The sequence below is a fragment of the Lampris incognitus genome, chromosome 9, assembly GCF_029633865.1.
Source record: "Lampris incognitus isolate fLamInc1 chromosome 9, fLamInc1.hap2, whole genome shotgun sequence".
Classification (NCBI taxonomy): domain Eukaryota; kingdom Metazoa; phylum Chordata; class Actinopteri; order Lampriformes; family Lampridae; genus Lampris; species Lampris incognitus.
In genome coordinates this window covers 15,073,029-15,093,655 of record NC_079219.1, presented here as the reverse complement: position 1 = coordinate 15,093,655, position 20,627 = coordinate 15,073,029, and the positions used below count along the sequence as shown (strand labels likewise).

General features: G+C 41.7%; 1 protein-coding gene across 3 annotated transcripts in view; it reads right to left on the bottom strand.

The window, feature by feature from the left end:
* Positions 1 to 20,627, bottom strand: part of LOC130117763 (focal adhesion kinase 1-like) — a 102,676-nt gene that overhangs the window by 60,879 nt on the left and 21,170 nt on the right. For 2 of the 3 annotated variants that reach the window (XM_056285973.1, XM_056285972.1), the window contains exon 1: positions 12,407 to 12,479. In XM_056285973.1, coding sequence (XP_056141948.1) covers positions 12,407 to 12,479 — 73 coding nt within the window. Of the gene's footprint in view, positions 1 to 12,406; positions 12,480 to 16,210; positions 16,238 to 20,627 lie in introns of those variants that run through there. The other variant, XM_056285976.1, reaches the window with a different exon arrangement.

Sequence of the window (20,627 nt, the reverse complement as noted above, 5' to 3'; positions counted from 1 at the left end):
CTCCACATCAACAGCTGCTGTTGTGAGCATATTAGACAATAAGGTCTAGCGAGAGAGGTTCTGGTCAGACTTCACTCTGGCTATGGGAGATTGGATGCAATTGATATCTTCAGGCAACCCTTCACATAGTCCTGTTGACTGGCTACAGAGGGCAAGCTTGTTCATGTGTTCAGTGTCTTTAAAAGTCAGATTGGCAAGGGAATCTGAAACTTGCATCCCACGTTTGAGACCTCACCCTCAAATAAAGGTATTAAAAAAATCCCAGGGATACAAATGTGAAAATAGGGCAAAGCAATAACTCAATGTCATTGTTTATCGTCTTCCATTTGTATTGAATCAGGATGAAATTTGAATATACTGTAATATAGTGACACACAAATGACTGATAATGACATTCAATTACCTAAAATTTCCCACAAAATCAGGTCGGAAATATCTAATGGGAGTCTAATTTGAAAACTAAGTTTTGGTTTAAATATTATACTTTACATTTAACATAGTTCAATGAGGTGAATTTACGATGCAGTTTTAAATATGTGAGCAGATATGATTACTTACATCAATATAGTATAAAATTCCATATGATTACTGAGATAGTAAAATTTTCCATATTGCCCAGACCTACATGAAAGACCTGCAAAAGTTGAGAGGTAAAACTCAAACTGTCCGTAAACGGACACCTCTCAGCAGGTATTAACTTAGCTAAACAAAAAGGTCCCGGCCAATTGACCATCTGTACTGACAGGTTATTGCAGAACATATTTTAAAATGGCCATGTCATGCTTATTATGGCTCCATATTTTTTTTAAAGATTTATTTATTGACAACGCACCAAACAAGTACATTGTCATTTTTGTTTTACGTAAAAAATACAACAGAAAATAGAGGGGGGGGGGATACAGAGAAAAGGGAACGAACAAAACAAAATAAAATAAACACGCCGTCCCACCCACCCCATCCCAAGAATGGTACAAAGCTCAACATCATTCACAACCTTCAAGTCATTTAAAGATATGTTAAGGGGAAAAAATACAACAGTAGTTCTAATAAGGGAATCAACTGAGTGGATTTATTGAAGGGGCAGAGTCCAAGAAGGAAACCTAGATTTTATTAAATATTGCAGGTTTTATCCTGACATTGTGTAGAATCTTGTCTAGAGTGCAATATGATGAAAGTTCATTCAGCCAGTGTTTTTGTGATGGTGAGTTTTCTGATTTCCAACTCATAAGGATAATCCCCCCCCCCCCCCGCTGTGCTGGCAAGTAATATGAAATACTTCTTATGGTGAGTTACTGTTAGCATGTCAACATTACCCAGTAACCAAATCCTGGGATCATATGGTATTTCGTACTCTATGATATCTGAAACAGTGGTTATAATGAACTTCCAAAACTCTTCCAGGTAAGGGCAACTCCAGATCATATGGAGCAGATTGCCTTCAGTTATCTTACACCTCTGACATGGTGGATGTATTCCCATCAATCCTGTGTAACCTGTGTGGGGTGAGATATGTTCTGTGAAAAATATTAAATTGCATTTGCCTATGTTTTGTAGAGACTAGAACTGTCTAAGATCTTTCCAAAATATTTTGCCAATCAGGGTCACCGTAGTTGCATTCCTGTTTCCCATTTGCGTTTAATAGACAACCTATCATAGCTTGGTAGATTTCTATTTAGAATGTTATCTATTGCGGATATCAGCCCCCTAGCGGAGGAGACTGGTATATTAAGCAAACGATCTTCTAGGGGTGATTCATTTGGAAAAAATGGGAAATCTGTAGAATTATCTTGGACCCAGTGTCTGACTTGAAGGTATTTAAAGAGATTGTGTTTTGGCAAATTAAATTTGGAAGATAATTGTTGAAATGTAGACAGTATATTACCACTATATCAGTCTCCAACAGTTTTCATCCCATTATTGATCCATTTCTTTAATGTTCCATCAGCTATAAGATTTTGAATGTTGGGGTTATCTCATAAAAGGGTCTTTCTTAGTAATGAGATATCTATTCCCAAAATTGTATGGGATTCCTGCCATGCCCCAAAGGTGTTCAAAATTATAGGGTTCTTTGTGATTGACGAGAGGCTTTTCTTTGTGACCAAGAAAGGAATTATTTTCAAAGGAGTAGTAATAAGCTCATGTTGTTCTATAGATAGCCATCTAACCTCATTACCCTCAGCGTGCAACCAATATTGGCCAGAACTGAGATGCCAGATAGTAGCATCTGAAACTGGGAAGGTTAAAATCACTTTTAGTTTAAGGGGCCTGGAGTTTTACTCTAGGGATTTTATTTTGCCATAAAAATGAGGTGATAGCTTTGTTAAGTTAATTGAAAAAGCTCTTGGGGACCCTCAGAGGGATACAAATAAAAAGGTAGGTAAGCTTTGGTAATATATTCATTTTAATTATGTTCACTCTACCAATTAGGGACAGTGGCAAGTTGGTCCATTTCTGTGTCTGTCTTAATTTTCTCCAAGAGATTCAAATAGTTGTCTTTGAGCACTTTGTCATGGTGTTTTCTGGTGTTTATGCCCAGGTATTTAAAACCGTAAGGACATACCGTCAGTGGTTCAGTGAGTGTTCTAATGTTCAAGTCCTGTGTGTTTAAGGGCAGAACCTTACTCTTAGATAAGTTTATTTTGTGTCCTGAGGTTGCACTATATTCTCGTATACAATAAAAAAGTGGAGGGACCGAATCAGCTGGGTCAGTTGAACATGTTAAAACATTGTCTACGTAGAGATATTTTGTGCTCAGAAGTACCAAATTTGATACCAGAGATGGCTGTATTGGCTCGGATGGTGATAGCGAACGGTTCGATGGCAATTGAAAATAACAATGGTGAGATGCAACAGCCCTATCAGACCCCTCTAGAGAGCGAGTAAGCATCCGACAAGGATCCCATTAGTTAAGATTTGAGCCTTAGGGGCATTAAAAAGCATTTTGGTATATTGGATGAATTGCTCCCCGAAACTTATGGCTTCTAGCGTTTTAAAAATAAAGCTAGGCTTGATCCTGTCAAACGCCTTCTAAGCATCCGTCGATATTGTCAGCATGGGTTCCCTTTTTTTCTGTGCATAGTCCACTATATGAAATAACCGGCGAACATTGTCTGACCCTTGCCTATTCTTAATAAATACTGTTTGGTCAGGATGAATTATCTTCAACATAATGTCTTCTAATCTGGTAGTTATTAATTTGGAAATAATCTTATAGTCAGCGTTCAACAGGCTTAGAGGCCTGTAGGAGTCACACGTCTTTCGGTCCTTATCAGGTTTTGGTAGCAGTGTTTTAGTCGCTAATTCTAGTGCTTGGCAAGTTTGATTGTCCAGAGGTTCTTTTATCATACTTGTTAGAGGAGACAACAGCTTATTTGAAAATGTTTTAAAACATTTGATTGGGAAGCCATCTGGACCCGGGGTCTTATTATTCTGCAATGACTTCATGGCCAGGAGAACCTCCCCCTCAGTTATTTCAGCATCCAGCTGATCTTTATCTTCTGCATTAATCTGAGGGAGAGGTAAACCTTCCAGAAATTGGCCCGCTGCAATATTAGTGGTGTTGTGACCCGATCTATACAGTGTTACATAAAACTTTTTGAATTCCTCATTGAAAAACACAAACAGAAACATTAGGTGGGCTACTCTTGTTAACTATAGGGTAGTCTCTATAGTTGCTATAAATCTTAAACTATTCAATCTCAATCCATGATGAAAGGATGACCCGGTGTTCTCAACCCAATGTGTGAGTCTATCCAGCCACTCCACGAGGCTGGGAGCATCACGTCAGTGGCATTATTGAGAATGGACCATGGGCTTAGTAAGTAAAAATCGACTGCCCACAGTCATTTCAAAGCCAGGTCCATCTCATCAATAGTCATGCTTGGTAGTTAAGAAACCAATTAGGATAATTAAGAAATCAAAGCACAATCAAAATGTAAAGGAAAACAATCTGGAATAAACGGAGCCACTTTAAATCGGACATAACAACAATAAGCAGCCTAACGAGAAATCAATCCTTGTTTGTTAAATGTAGGCTGGGTTGCAGCACTAGTTGCCATACTTTGTTTTCTGCCACCATCAGGTGGCCCAAACAATAATAATCTATATAGGGTAAAGTCGATGGATGGCTAATTAATTCACCCATTTTCGCTGGATAACATTACTGTTCCATGACAGCCATTAGGCAATCTGTTAAGGAATAAAAGTGAATTAATCCTCCAGCTTGCTCAAAAACTCAAGACGTTGGCAGGTGTAGTGAACTGCATGACAGTTCCCTCAAATGATATTCGGAGCTTGGCTGGGTGGTGCAAGCCATACTCAATGCCCTTCTCCCGCAGCATCTTCTTCAACGTTTTGAATGTGTCCTTCTTCCGTTGCATCTCGGCTCTGCAGTTGGCACAGATGTAAATTCTTCTGCTTTTGAAAAACATCTCCATTTCCCTGGCCCAGTGAAGCACCTTTTCTTTGTCTTTAAAGTTAAGGAATTTAGCTATCAGAGGCCCAGTCTTGTCTGAGGCCTTGCAATTAATTACATCTTTCAACGATGATGGGAGAATCAAATACGATAGAATTTGTGGGATAATCCATTCGAGGAAAGCAGTTGCATCCCGGCCCGCCGACTTTTCAGGTATGTTGAAGATTTGTATATTATTCTTCCTGGTCCTATCCTCGAGATCGGCCAGTTTGTCTTTGATGTACTGTAACTCCTTCTTCATCTTGTCCAGGCGTTTGAGTGCGTCACTCACATTGTCCTCGTTAGCTGACACCCATCCTTTCATTGCCTTGACTTGGCCAGATAAAGTTGAGAGCGAGGTTTCAATTTTTGTGAGTGGTCTGGATACTAGCCGTCTTGGTGTCTATCTGCTTTGACAAGTCTTTGCTTCACGTATCGCTGACATCACAGCTTCGTGTGAAAGAGGTCCTTTCTTGTCAGTCACCATTTTTGAAGGATCTTGCGGTTTTGTTGTATTGATATTTTTCGACGAAGTAGTCGTTTTCCTTCTGAGATTGTACCGTGACATGAAACAACCAGTAGTTAGTTGGTTTCTAGCTTGGGCTCAAGGTTTGATATATATAATTGGAGTATAAAAGCAACTGTGAGGCTAACCCGGTGGCGCTCACGTTTGCATGACCTACTTCGGTGCGTGCTAAACCGGAACTCATGGCTCTATATTTTTGTTCTGGAGCTCCACTAGAGTAGCTTTGCATGATTCACAGTACAAAAAAATAAAATCCTTATTGATCTTATACTTGCCGTTTATCTTATACTGGTCCTGCAAATTTGGGTAGTTCAACCAATATTTTCTACCACAGTCTGCTGTGGCATGTGGCTGCATTTATCCTATGACTGTGATGTTAAATGGCCGTCAGTCCAATGGTCCGGACCATTGGCTTTATGGTCGCTGCTGGCCACCATTTCTGTAACGCAAGTTTAAAATTACATTTACATTTAAATTAAATTGAATTAAATTAAATACATGTATTAATGTAAAATAAATGTATTAAATTAAATACAATTAAACTACAGGGCTGGTTTCATTTGCAGAATCATATGTGGGTCGTCCCATCATCCTGGTTGTTATATGACTAGCAATTTGCTTTCCGATTTAACTTGGAAAGTGACAGATAAATACAAAGGTTTGTTCGCAAAAGTGCATGCCAAATTATAATGTGGTACTATCTTAAAAGGTAATGGGGACAGGCATGGGTGCAAGTCCATGAATACTGGGATGGCATTCAGAGCTTTACCTGTGCCCCCATCCATAGGGTTAGTGATTGTGTCAGGAAGGGCATCCGAGGTAAAATTTTGCCATATCATTATGCGGATTGACAAGAGGGATTGATTAGAGGGACAGCTCAGGTTGGACAGTTTGGAGACAAAGAAAGAGAGGCAAGATTGAGATGGTTTAGACATGTGCGGAGGAGAGATGCTGGGTATATTGGGAGAAGGATGCTGAATATAGAGCTGCCGAGGAAGAGGAAAAGAGGAAGGACAAAGAGGAGGTTTATGGATGTGGTGAGAGAGGACATGCAGGTGGCTGGTGTGACAGGAAGATGCAGAGGACAGGAAGAGATGGAAACGGATGATCCACTGTGGCAACACCTAACGGGAGCAGCCGAAAGTAGTAGTAGATTATGCGGATTGACAAGACCGCCATCGTTGCTGTGCCCTCACAGGTTACCGATGGAAACTATCAAATCCACTGTGGCGACCCCTGGGAAACAGGGAACAAGTTGAAAGAAGAAGAAGTTCTTATATTGGCCCATTATACAGCCCCTCAGTTCATCCTGTCTGAAACACAAGGTTTTTGCTTGTTTTAGCTGTCTCTTTAACCCCCCCCACCTTAAAGCCCACTGTTGTCTTCTGATTGGCCAACTTATGGAAGTCTGCCAAGGGGAAGCAGTCAGTGCTTTTAGCAACACCTTATCCTCAGGGGGAAATGGAGCTCGACGAGGAAAAACCGTTCGATACAAAACTGGTGGTTTTGGGAGAAGGTGGTTTCATAAGCAAACTATAAACATACTAAGAAACATAATTTCTCGTTCTTGATTGGAAATGGCAACTTCTCAAATCTATCCATACATGTTTGAATGGATGAATGAATATGGGAGTGGACAGCACAAACATCATTAGCAATAAAGATTACCGCAGGACATCTCTGGTAAATATTATGCTCATTACCTGCTTATTGTGTGACATAATGGTGGATTTAGTCTTACAATCAATCACAAGCCATATATAAAAATGTTTCTACATATGCCCCTGTTAATCATTGTACGTATGGGAAAAGTGCTTAAAATGCCAACTGAAGTGGAAAACATCTGCTGTCAGAGAAGAACAAATGTTACGTAGCGAGTAAAATATTATTCTGCTGTGGCCAAACAACTGTATACTATCTCCCTGCTTTGTCGGTTATTTGTATGCTGGAGTACATTAAATAATATGACTCAAGTAGACTGTTTTGCAAGAACGTGAACATTAATTTACCAAGAAGACCATAGATTGACAGGCTTTTGGCTTGGAATATCTTCGCTTGAGCATAACTGCTTTTTGGTGTTATAAAAATTATAGTTGACTGCTTATTACTTGGAAAGATTTGAGGAATGGTGACATTTATCTTCGGCAGTTGTGAAAATAACGCCACGATTTTGAGCAGATATGGTTGAAATAAAGTCAAATAATCTGACTGCTTGATGCACGGCTGTGCAGTTTTGAGCAAATTGCCGTTAGCTCACTAAATAACTTTAGCTTCATTGTATATATGCCCATTGTCTGAACTGAAATTGTATTTACAAACCGTTTGGTCCAATTATCTATACAAGACAAACATTTCATGTGATATCTATTCTTATTTTCCCCCCTTTTCTCCCTAATTGAATTTTGGCCAATTACCCCATTCTTCCAAGCCATCCCGGTTGCTGCTCCACCCCCCTCTGCCAATCCAGGGAGGGCTGCAGACTACCACATGATTCCTCCAATACATGTGGAGTCGCCAGCCACTTCTTTTCACCTGACAGTGAGGAGTTTCACCAGGGGGACGTAGTGCATGGGAGGATCACGCTGTTCCCCCTCCCCCCCTGAACAGGCACCCCGACTGACCAGAAGAGGCGCTATTGCAGCGACCAGGACACATACCCACATCCGGCTTCCCACCCGCGGACACGGCCAATTGTGTCTGTAGGGACGCCCGACCAAGCCGGAGGTAACACAGGGATTCGAACCGGCGACCCCCATGTTGGTAGGCAATGGAATAGACCGCCATGCCACACAGAAGCCCTCTAATCTCATTTACAGCTTGCGCTTCCGACTGGAACAGGGGGCTGGAACAGCCCCCGTGTTTTAGCACTAGCATAGCCGCAAATCTGGTGTGAACAAACAAACACGTTGGCATATGGCTGTTGTTGGCCCGAAATAAGAAACTGTATCCAGTGTTGTCTGCAGCTTTCTTCTTTAGGAAAGTCAATCAAATTGAAAATCCAGCATTGAGCTGTGCCTGGTTCAGGAAGCAGTCTTCGGTAAAATGAAGGGGACATAAAGGTTGGGGTTGTACTGCTGAGGAATAGTGGTAAAAAGGAATTTAACCACTGATTATTCATTTCGAGAATTTGCCTTCGCACCGAAGAAAACTGTGTCTTATCGACATTGCAATACGCACTAACCAAAGTGTGTTGCATCCAAATCTGTGACCCGTCCGCTCTACCAAACATTGTTTGAGGGCGGCCAAACTAGCCACTACACGGGCATTATGAAAATGTGTCACATAGTGACGTAGATAAGTAACGGAAGAAAACACTGGACTACAAACGAGGAGTTTCAGGCAGTGTTCTCTGTCGGGGAGAGGAATTCCCTTTGGCGTGGACTTTAGGCTTTGTAACACTGCAGAGGTTTTACATGCACCTCCCAGCTATATAACACACTAAAGGAAAGGGGGAAAACCCAAGAAGCATGATATGACCTCTTCATGAAGTTGTCGCTGGTATACCAATAAAATGATCCTGCCGTCTCATTACCAAAGCTGTGACTCTACAACCTCATCAGGGTGTTTGTTAGTGTCCTGTAATCTCATGGTATTACTGACTTAATCTTGTTAAAAGACAAAACTACCAGTTTATTGTCACATTAAAACAACATCAGTGTGCTTGTTAGTGTCCTGCAATCTCGTGGTATTACTGACTTAAATCTTCTTGAAAGACAAAACTACCAGTTTATCGTCACAGTAAAACAGCAGTAGTATTATCAACCAATCCCGTTAAAATAACACCTTCATAGCTTCATCACTACAACTACCATGCAAGGGCTTTGCTTGGGCCTTATTTTCCACTCAAACTGATCATCGTAAATATGGATGTAGCATTCTGTGCTCAACAGGAACAGGTTAGTTACATAACTAGAAATTCTGCATTTTCAAGAAAGCAGTCAACCACACACACATTCAAAGAGTCTGCTGAAACTCCATATCAACGTAATGCTGACCTTGCTCCCTCTTTGCTTGCACTTAAGGCCAAGTATTATTTTACCTAAACTGAGTTGTCCCAGCAACTGCACAAAGATATGACATAAGATGCAGATTGTACACTCAGAACACACACACTGGAGCCAGTCCTGAAAAGCCACAGTCATCTCCTTCTGCTGATATAGTACTATGTCATGATGGCATCCTTTCTGTGTCATACTGGTTTGTCGAAGGTAATGCTGGACCTGGTGAGTTTGATGGAATTACCTGAATAATGCCATTTGGCATCGTTTACCAAGTATATTATATAGACAAGCCGGCTAAACAACAGACATTCAGCAAGACTGCCGTGTGTGTGTGTGTGTGTGTGTGTGTGTGTGTGTGTCTCATACTTGGTTAGTTGTGGCATCATGAAGTAACAAAATGTTAAGACCCTAAAGTTAATACTACTGCAGATACATAACTAGTAAAGTACAGCAACACCACGCATTACAAAGCAATACAATAAAAATGACTGCTTATACATTGCTCGCCAACATTTCATTTTTCATGTGATGTATATGTGTTTGCTGTAATTAGGACATGGATCGTGACAACGGTGTGACGATTTTGAATATATTAAGAGTAATAGCGTTGCGATGAAGGTATGTAGCACATTGCAGCACTGTTTACTTCATAGGAGAGTTGGTTCAGCATTAAGGAAACAACTTGTTCCGATCAAGAGTGCGCTGCGTTTTCTCTGGCTTTGACCTTTACCCAGTATAAAACAAGAAACTAACACAGCAGCACAACACCGGATCCGGTATCGACACAAAATCCCATACACATAACTGCCAATCTGCATGCACATGTACCTCTGAGGTACCTTGGAGGTACCTCAGGGGTACGCTGTGCTATACACACACACACACCATTCCTAATGCCTGTTAGACAGCTTAAGACAATCCTATTACAGATGGAGACATACCTAGACTTCAAGTATTCATGCAAATACACCCACTTTACACAGTAAATACGGTTGCATCATACGTAGCTAGTACAAAGGCTACTCTTACATCAGAATGTTTACGTTTTCCCAAGCAGCATTCAAAAGTTAAAGGCTGTGTTCTCAGTTGGTAAAAAAATATATTGTAATTTTAGTTCTGCTAGTTGTTTTTTATATATATATATATATATATATATATATATATATATATATATATATATATATATATATATACAGTTCCTTATGGGTGGAGCAACAGCACAGAAAATTCCCCCATGCAAAAACAACATTTTGCCGTATCTATTCTATTCTAAACATGTCAAAGATGCGGTGCTACAATGGCTACATCCACAGACTTCAGTCTTCACTGTGTCCTGAATAAAGTACAGTCGAGTATTTCAAAGTGTGGAGTAACGTCCCAAAGGTGCGTCAGACAGACTGAAATGTTCCCCAAATCAGTAAAGCTGCTGATTAGGTTGCAAAGCCTCTGTAATATAAATGAGGCTGGGGAGAACGCCGTGGGCTGGTGTGCTAAGAGAGCCTAAACTCTCTTCGGGGTTACGAAACGTGAAAACAAAATGGAAATGTGGGTCTCTGAAAATAAACATCGAACAGCTTGAAACCCCCTGCACTGGAAGGCGCAGAGGGATTCTCTCACCGCATCACTTGTGCTGAATACTGCACCAACTCTCCCCTTAAGCACGCGCGCGCGCACACACACACCCACACACGCACATACACACCCACACACACATACGCACTTGACAGAGAAATCAAATCAACTAGGCCATGCAGGCAGCCAGGAGAGAAGCATAGTGTTGAGCCAACCCCACCATCCCCTCTCTCAGTGGGGTTCCTCTGGCTGACAGTCAGCCGGTTAAGCCGCTAAGGTCTCTCCCGTAGTGCTTGTGGAAGGCCTGTCTATCTCCAATATCCAGCTGCTATCTAGGTTACGAGGGTTAGCACGACCCGGGGGGGGGGGGGGGGCCTCGCATTCTCTCCTCTGTGTCTCGTTGCCCTCATTCTCACCTCTCTTCTTGACCTTCTTTCCTGGGATCTTAACCCTGCTTTCCTTTCTCTCTGCTCCTTCAATCCCCCCCCCCCATCTCCTTTATCCCCCTTTCATCATCCTTTCCACTCCCCTTCTTCTCGCCTCCTCCCCCCTGTGTTCTCCTGTGCCTCTAGACTGTTTCATTCCCATCCTCACATCTCCATTTGATCCACCACTTCCCTCAAATCGCCCCCTCTTCCTTCCTCCTTCTCATCTTTTTCTCAACTTCGACCCATCTCCTCCATCCCTCCCTCTTCTGTCTTCTACCCAGGAAACAGCATGAGTGGTAAAAAGACAAAAAGCATGCAGTCCAATCATTAGTTGGTGTGCAGACCTGTTTGTGTATGAGCGCCCTCAGTTGCAAACATTTGTGTGTGCGCTCAGAATGTTTCATTTGTGTATTCTATACGCGGCTGACTTGTGATCTTTTTCTTTCAGGATTGTATAGTAATCTCTCTAAAGATATAGCCAGAGAAAAAAATATAATGTGTGTGTATGTGTCCCACATGTGCCACACTGTTCTAGTGACATCAGAGCTACCTGGCCTACTTATAACCACCACCTCCTGCCATGGACTCACAGTATTTCACTCCCACATATACAGCTCAGGATGACTATAAGACATGTTAACTGACCAGTAAGAGTTCAGTATCATTTCGAAGCTGAAGCAACAAAGACCAAACACAGCTCAGTACAGCCCTAAACCTGACACAATAAGGAGTAACGGCTTGGTAAGCCTTCTCTAGAAATAAAGTAACCGATAATGGATGAGTAGAGCGAGACCCTTTTAATACATAATAACCAATCACAGCAGAGTATGACGTTAATTCAGCCTACTAACCAAGGAGAACTCAGTATCTATTTTAGCCCAAAGCTGCAGGGAATAAGGTTTGATCCACTTTATTCACACACACACACACAAAAAAATTAAATAAAATAAAATTAAAAAAAATCACCCATGGATGACCAGACTTTTCCGCCAAGTATCAGCTTGATGTTAATATTCAGTCTAAAAAGGACAGTAACTTAAATTATAGAAACTGCAAAAGAGGGCCATTTTAAAGACCTTGTCACCGTAAAGGTCCAGTTTCTAGCCACCAAAACCAGTACAGTGGTAAAAGAAGATGTTCTTGTCACTTAACTTGTATGATCTCATAATAGTATGTACATCACAATGGCTATTTAACAGTGAATGTTTATTCCAAGTACACACTTAACAGTTTGTATCAGTAATTGATAAGAACTACAGGTACTTGTTTGTGAATTGTAATGGTTTAGTCAAATACCACAATTGAAAGAAAATGAGCGTATAAAACTATAGAATTAGTTGTAAACAAGGCTCTACGTCAATGCATCATTTGTAGACGGTTTGTTTCTACATGCACAGATAGTCAGCTAGTTGCATTTAGTACATACTTGGTAGGGGGTGCTGTGCATAGATGCAGGCCCCCTTGCTCCAGCAAAGAGGGATGCAGCCGCTGTTTTCCATGTGTCCTGTTGGGGAAGCTGTTCCAACCCTGCCTGTAGGGCCTTCTGTTGAACTCACACAACTGCATTGAGTCCAGGGCTAAAGCCTTCAAGCTGTGCTGCTAACCTGGCTAGCTAGCTACACCTCAGGCTCTTCACACAGGGGTGGAAAAAGCCTAATTTAGCAAACCAAGAAACAGAAACAGTGGGAAAACACCCACACACACAAAAATAATACCCCGCACTTCCCTATGCTACAAAAGATAACTTAAGGCCACCAGGTTGTCTTTCAAAACACTGTAAAATCCTGAAGTTCAAAATTAAGACAACACACAGCAGAAAGAACTGCAATGCACAAAAAGCAGTCAGACGTCATCAAGACAGAAGCGCACCATTTGACAAAGCATGGTGAGCAACATGGACTCAAGAAAGAGCAAGAGGATGAAAATCTTCTTTGTAGATGAAAATCCAGTGAAGCAGCAAGCGTCCCTGCTGGAAGTAGAGGAATGATCAGTCCATTGCTGTCTCTCCTCAGGTCTCATAAGCAACAGAGACCAGCCAATGGTACAGCTAGCAAGACCACTCACATTCCACGCTGGCTTAAACACACATCACCAGTTCCAAGTCCAGATATGATAGGATGACACGATTCTCAAAACTTGCATATTTAAATAGATGGTTTGACTCTGTTCCCAATAGTTACGCTGGTCCATGATGCATGATGTGGTATTCCCAAGTCCAGGCGGGTTCAGACATTGTTTTCAAATAATAAAATTAAAAAACTAAAAACAAAATGTTTACAAAAACAAGAAAAAAAATAATAAGTCAATTGCATAACCCCTAAGGACTCAACAAACGCGTCCTAAATTTGTGCAGCTGTGACATTAGTCACTGGGAAGGGTACTGGCAAACACTTCAGAGAGCATGCCTTACGCTCCTAAAACTCGCTGAAGCATCCTGCTGCAGCAGGGCTTCAGGAAGTAGCTTTAGGTCCAAGTCCAACTAATCAATCCCTGATATGATGATCCTAGAGCGCGGCAAAATATCTTTCTCAGTGTGAAATTTTAAACTTTATTGATCTCTGCAAAGGGCAAAATCTCTTTTCACCATTCTGTCTGAACTGGGAGGTCAGCTGCAGAACAGAAAATAGGAATTCAATGTCTTGCTCAAGGAAACTTCAGCACAGTGGAAGCAGGTCAACTTAGAGGGTTAAACCCAGTAGCTTTCTTCCATTTGGAGGGGTGGTCTCTCTAGCCACTAAGCCACCCAGTAAATCCTCAAAAAATGTCCATTTCAGCGCTTCAGCGAGGAGCTTTAGGTCCCATTGGTCATTCTCAATCATCTCTTGATGTGAACGTCAGAGTGAAAAATGTGACAAACTATGAACAAAGCAAAAAGTCACAGTCTGGCATTTGATGTCCAATCAATATCCATATGACAGATATCAATGGCAAATCCAGATGTCAATGGCAAAGTTAATAATCCATTCTAGGGAAATCTAAAGTCTAAAATCCAGGGGTGGTAGCAATTCCACTCCGTAATTCCACAAAGTTATCCAAGGGAGGCAGCAGCACAAGTAATAAAAAGAAGGAAGAAGAGAGAAATGGGGCTCAGGGAATGAAGAGATAAGAATGTAGGATGAGGAAGGGAATGAAGAAATAGCGCATGGTAAGGGAAAGAGGGACTGACATGGGAGAGGAGGACAGAAAGGAGATGCAAAAGGGAGGAGAGAGACAAAAAAGAAAATAAGGGGAAAGCTGGGGGAAAAGGGGAGAGGTGAAGAGTCTAAACGAATTGACAGAATAAAAGTAAAAGGAGGTTAGATGAAAAGAAATGGATATAAGGAGGAAAAGAGATGATGCCCCTGGAGCTGAGAGAGAGGGAGGAGAGAAGGCTGAAGAGAGAAGGAAAGAAGAGAGACTGTGGGGAGAAATTCAGCCTTACATCCTCCAGAGCTTTCCCACAATGCTCTCTGCCTGCAGGAGATAACCAGGTCAGGGCAGGTGTCTGATGTCAAGAGAGAGAGAGAGAGAGAGAGAGAGAGAGAGAGAGAGAGCACAGGAGAAAGACAGACATAGAGAGAGAGAGACTGGAAAGGAGAGGTAGAGAAACAGATATCCCGCAAGGTAGACCAAAACAGAAGTGCAGACCAAGATGGAATGAGGAGGAAATCTGAAAAGTGGAAATGATGCCAGAGAAGACGATGGGAAGGAAGATAATTGATGCGGTAATTCCGTTTCGGATTCGGTCGGCTGGGTGACTGTCTGCCTCGCTTCTGTAGCAGCACAGCAGCTTCTTCAACAGAACAGCCACCTCTGATGCTGACTGCTGAGGCACATGCAGAGGCACAAACTGCCGCAGCCACAAATACACACACGCTCGACCCAGCGCAGTCCTTTAGTGGTCTAAATTAGTGCACCGGCGAGAGAATGGAGGGAGAGAGACAGAGACAGAGCAAGTGCATATGTGTCTGAGAGAGCGGGTGAGCAAGAGTGACTGCATGTGACTCAGATCAAGTGATAGAGTGCATAGAGAGAGTGCATGTGCATAAGCAGGAATGTAAAGTGAGTGAGTGTGTGAGCAAGAAAGAGAGGAAGAAAATGAGAGTGTATGTCTGTAAGTAAGGGAGTGTGTGGGTGTGTGTGTGTGTGTGTGAGAGAGAGACAAAAGCAGAGAGAAATATTGTAATAGAGATTTAATTCAATGGAGAGTGCTGATTTGAACAGTGCTTATTAATATGCTAATCAGTGCAGTTTCATTTCTGCATAGTTTATCACACACACACACACACACACACACACACACACACACACACACACACTCACAAAACAGTGACATACTCACATGAGTTAAACACACTTGCACACACCTGCAGATCTGGTTTGACCAGGACCATAAGTCAGCCACGGGGAAAAAAGATTCTATCTTTTGACCACCTGACCCCACCCCCCACCCCCACCCTTCCCAACCTCGCTTAACCAAACTCATTTCTGTCTCCCTGTCCGCCCCTTACTACCTTCTTGTTCTCTCTCGCACTCTCCTCAACCCCACCCCCCTACCCTACCCTCCATGTTCCCCCACTCTTGTCGGTCTCTTTCAGGTCTCTACTGCCCCCTGTCTTTGCTCTCCATTGTACACACCCTCCCCTTTCTCCTCCCCAAACAGATCGCACCTGCCCCCAGAGCCCAGCAGCACTCCAGCGTACCGTACAGCGCTGATCCAAGGATAAAATCACCATATCAAAGCAGAGGTTGAAAGAGTAACATGTACGTCTCCACTGCGTTCTTTGGTTTCAGAGAATAACCAGCTATCTTCAAAGCGCAGAGAGCATTGAAGCATGCACATTTGAAGTTGTGCTCGGGGGAACTTCTAGCTGTATGCCATTATTTGCATCGCCCTCAGACTGAAAAATAAAACGCACCCAAATGCACACTCACGGCACAGAGGAGCCTGAGCGCTAAGCCAAGATAAATGTGAACGGAGGAGAAAATGACAGTGAGACTTTGAGAACACAGTGTTGGGATCCAACTTGTGGATGTGCGCAAAGACAAACACACATAACTGGAGAACCAAAACCACATAAAAAAAAAAAAATAGCCCAGTGAGCAAATCATGACAACCCAACTGAAAATGTTGAGGTTATGCTAGTTGCTGGCAGCTAGCGCCACAATGTACACCTGTGATAAAACTAGACTAAAGGAAAATTGCGGTCCAACTACAGGGAGGAGGCATTTTTCAAGAGAGGTTACTCACCGGCGTAGTATGATATTCTGGAAATATCTGCAAGACAAAAGAGGGACAAGGAAAGAATTCAATTAAAACTTCCCTATGATGACTGAATCTTTAAAACACACTGCCCAGGTCAATATTTCATAATAAGATGCATTTTATTATTCATGAAAACACGTGTAATGTACTGGGCAACATGGGGATGCAGGTACCTGAGTGTCTTTACCATTTTACTATGGTGGAAAATGTAAGATGTTCTGTATAGGATATCTTACTGATGGAAATAGGCACATATATATATATATACACACACACACACACACACACACACACACACACACACACACACACAAAGAGTGGCGCTTAAAAGTTTGTGAACCCTTTAGAGTTTTCTATATTTCTGCATAAATATGACCTAAAACATCATCAGATTTTCACACAAGTCCTAAAAGTAGATAAAGTGAACCCAATTAAACAAATGAGACGAAAATATTATACGTACTTGGTCATTTATTTATTGAGTTAGATGATCCAATATTACATATCTCTGAGTGGCAAAAGTATGTGAACCTTTGCTTTCAGTATCTGGTGTGCCCCGTGCAGCAACAACTGCAACTAAACATTTCTGGTAACTTTTGGTCAGTCCTGCACCTCAGCTTGGAGGAATTTTAGCCCATTCCTCCATACAGAGCAGCTTCAACTCTGAGATGTTGGTGGCTTTCCTCACATGAACTGCTCGCTTCAGGTCCTTCCACAACATTTCGATTGGATTAAGGTCAGGACCTTGACTTGGCCATTCCAAAACATTAACTTTATTCTTCTTTAACCATTCTTTGGTAAAACGACTTGTGTGCTTACGATTGTTGTCTTGCTGCATGACCCACATTCTCTTGAGATTCAGTTCACGGACAGATGTCCTGACATTTTCCTTAAGAATTTGCTGGTATAGTTCAGAATTCATCGTTCCATCAATGATGGCAAGCTGCCCTGGCCCAGATGCAGCAAAACAGGCCCAAACCATGATACTACCACTACCATGTTTCACAGATCGGATAAGGTTCTTATGCTGGAATGCAGCGTTTTCCTTTCTCCAAACATAACGCTTCTCATTTAAACCAAAAAGTTCTATTTTGGTCTCATCCGTCCACAAAACATTTTTCCAATAGCCTTCTGGCTTGTCCACATGATCTTTAGCAAACTGCAGACAGACAGCAATGGTTTTTTTGGAGAGCAGTGGCTTTCTCCTTGAAACCCTGCCATTAACACCATTGTTGTTCAGTGTTCTCCTGATGATGGACTCATGAACATTAACGTTAGCCAATGTGAGAGAGGCCTTTAGTTGTTTAGAAGTTACCCTGGGTTCCTTTGTGACCTGCCCGACTATTACACGCCTTGCTGTTGGAGTGATCTTTGGTGGTCGACCACTCCTGGGGAGGGTAACAATGGTCTTGAATTTCCTCCATTTGTATACAATCTGTCTGACTGGGGCTTGGTGGAGTCCAAACTCTTTAGAGATGGTTTTGTAACCTTTTCCAGCCTGATGAGCATCAACAACGCTTTTTCTGAGGTCCTCAGAAAACTCCTTTGTTCTTGGCATGATACACTTCCACAAACATGTGTTGTGAAGATCAGACTTTGACAGATCCCACATCTCATTCATTGAAAACATCTGACTCTAATTTCACCTTCAAATTAAATGCTAATCCGTCCGCGGTGGCGTAGCGGTCTAAGCATCGGCTTGGTGTCGATGCAGTTGCCCACTGGGGACCGGGGTTCGCGCCCCGGTCTCGTCAGATCCGACTATGGCCGGACTCGATGAAGCAGCAATCATTGGCAACGCTGTCTTCGGGAGGGGGGCGGAGTCGGCTTGTGTTCGTCACGTGAATGCGTCTCTGTGTGTGTCGGAAAAACAGTGGTTCGGCTTGGATTCGCCTTGTCACGAAAGTGGGGAGGCGCTTTCCTTCGAGACTGCCGGCCGGAGAGATGCAGTTGGCGAACGCATGCAATACGAGGGTGGGTGTTTGAATTAAAAATAGGGATCAATTGGCCACTAAATTGGGAGAAAAAAGGGAAAAATCAGAAATAAATTTATTAAAAAAAAAAAAATTAAATGCTAATCCTAGAGGTTCACATACTTTGGCCACTCACAGATATGTAATATTGGATCATTTCCCCCAATAAATAAATGGCCAAGTATAATATTTTTGTCTTATTTTTTTAATTGGGTTGTCTTTATCTACTTTTAGGACTTGTGTGAAAATCTGATGATGTTTTAGGTCATATTAAGAAATATAGAAAATTCTAATGGGTTCACAAACTTTCAAGCACCACTTTGTGTGTGTGTGTGTGTGTGTGTGTGTGTGTGTTTATAAAATCCAGTGATTCAAGTAAATTCTTTATGAGACAGTACAAGCCTGTTTTATGCCATAAGCAATCATATGTGTATATATATATATATATATATATATATACACACACACACTTTTTTTTATTTCTATATATAGACTGCTGGGATAGGCTCCAGCATCCCGCGGATAAGCAGCTTGGATAATGGATTGATGGATGGATGGATGGATATATATATATATATATATATATATATATATACACTACCGTTCAAAAGTTTGGGATCACCCAAACAATTTCGTGTTTTCCATGAAAAGTCACACTTATTCACCACCATATGTTGTGAAATGAATAGAAAATAGAGTCAAGACATTGACAAGGTTAGAAATAATGATTTTTATTTGAAATAAGATTTTTTTTACATCAAACTTTGCTTTCGTTAAAGAATCCTCCATTTGCAGCAATTACAGCATTGCAGACCTTTGGCATTCTAGCTGTTAATTTGTTGAGGTAATCTGGAGAAATTGCACCCCACGCTTCCAGAAGCAGCTCCCACAAGTTGGATTGGTTGGATGGGCACTTCTTTGAGCAGATTGAGTTTCTGGAGCATCACATTTGTGGGGTCAATTAAACGCTCAAAATGGCCAGAAAAAGAGAACTTTCATCTGAAACTCGACAGTCTATTCTTGTTCTTAGAAATGAAGGCTATTCCATGCGAGAAATTGCTAAGAAATTGAAGATTTCCTACACCGGTGTGTACTACTCCCTTCAGAGGACAGCACAAACAGGCTCTAACAGGTACTATTTAATGAAGATGCCAGTTGGGGACCTGTGAGGCGTCTGTTTCTCAAACTAGAGACTCTAATGTACTTATCTTCTTGCTCAGTTGTGCAACGCGGCCTCCCACTTCTTTTTCTACTCTGGTTAGAGCCTGTTTGTGCTGTCCTCTGAAGGGAGTAGTACACACCGGTGTAGGAAATCTTCAATTTCTTAGCAATTTCTCGCATGGAATAGCCTTCATTTCTAAGAACAAGAATAGACTGTCGAGTTTCAGATGAAAGTTCTCTTTTTCTGGCCATTTTGAGCGTTTAATTGACCCCACAAATGTGATGCTCCAGAAACTCAATCTGCTCAAGGAAGTGCCCATCCAACCAATCCAACTTGTGGGAGCTGCTTCTGGAAGCGTGGGGTGCAATTTCTCCAGATTACCTCAACAAATTAACAGCTAGAATGCCAAAGGTCTGCAATGCTGTAATTGCTGCAAATGGAGGATTCTTTGACGAAAGCAAAGTTTGATGTAAAAAAAATCTTATTTCAAATAAAAATCATTATTTCTAACCTTGTCAATGTCTTGACTCTATTTTCTATTCATTTCACAACATATGGTGGTGAATAAGTGTGACTTTTCATGGAAAACACAAAATTGTTTGGGTGATCCCAAACTTTTGAACGGTAGTGTATATATATATAAACCAGAGTGATAAACTGCACTACTGTCTGCTTATACAGGCCTTTAACTTTCACTGTGTTCAATATAAGTCTTAAATTCACACTGTTTAAGAAACATTGAAAATTGAATAAATGCTGCAAGTCACATTTAAAATAAATTCCTCCAAACTCTGCACAACCCTTGGCACGCGCACACACACACTCACACACACACACACACACACACACACACACACACACACACACACACACACACACACACACAAACAGACCCAGACACCCCCCCCCCACTCACACACACACAAAATTGGCAATAAAGCATTTTTCTTAATGAGTGGGCATGTGTTGCGCAAGGCTACATGTTAAACAGTACACTAATTTCAGAGTTTGATTTAATCAAATGCTAAATTCTGCTAATGAAACAACTGTGAGCTGCAGATATGAGAGCTATTTGTTGTGTGTGTGTGTGTGTGTGTGTGTGTGTGTGTGTGTGTGTGTGTGTTTGACTTTGGTAGCAGACTGAATCTGTTTTTGCCAGTAAATCATGGCCTTCTGCAGTACAAATTAGAGAGAAACCAGAGGAGAAAGAAAAGTGAGCGGCAGAAGTCTCTGGATGAGACATGTTCCAAGACTGTTACGACCAAAA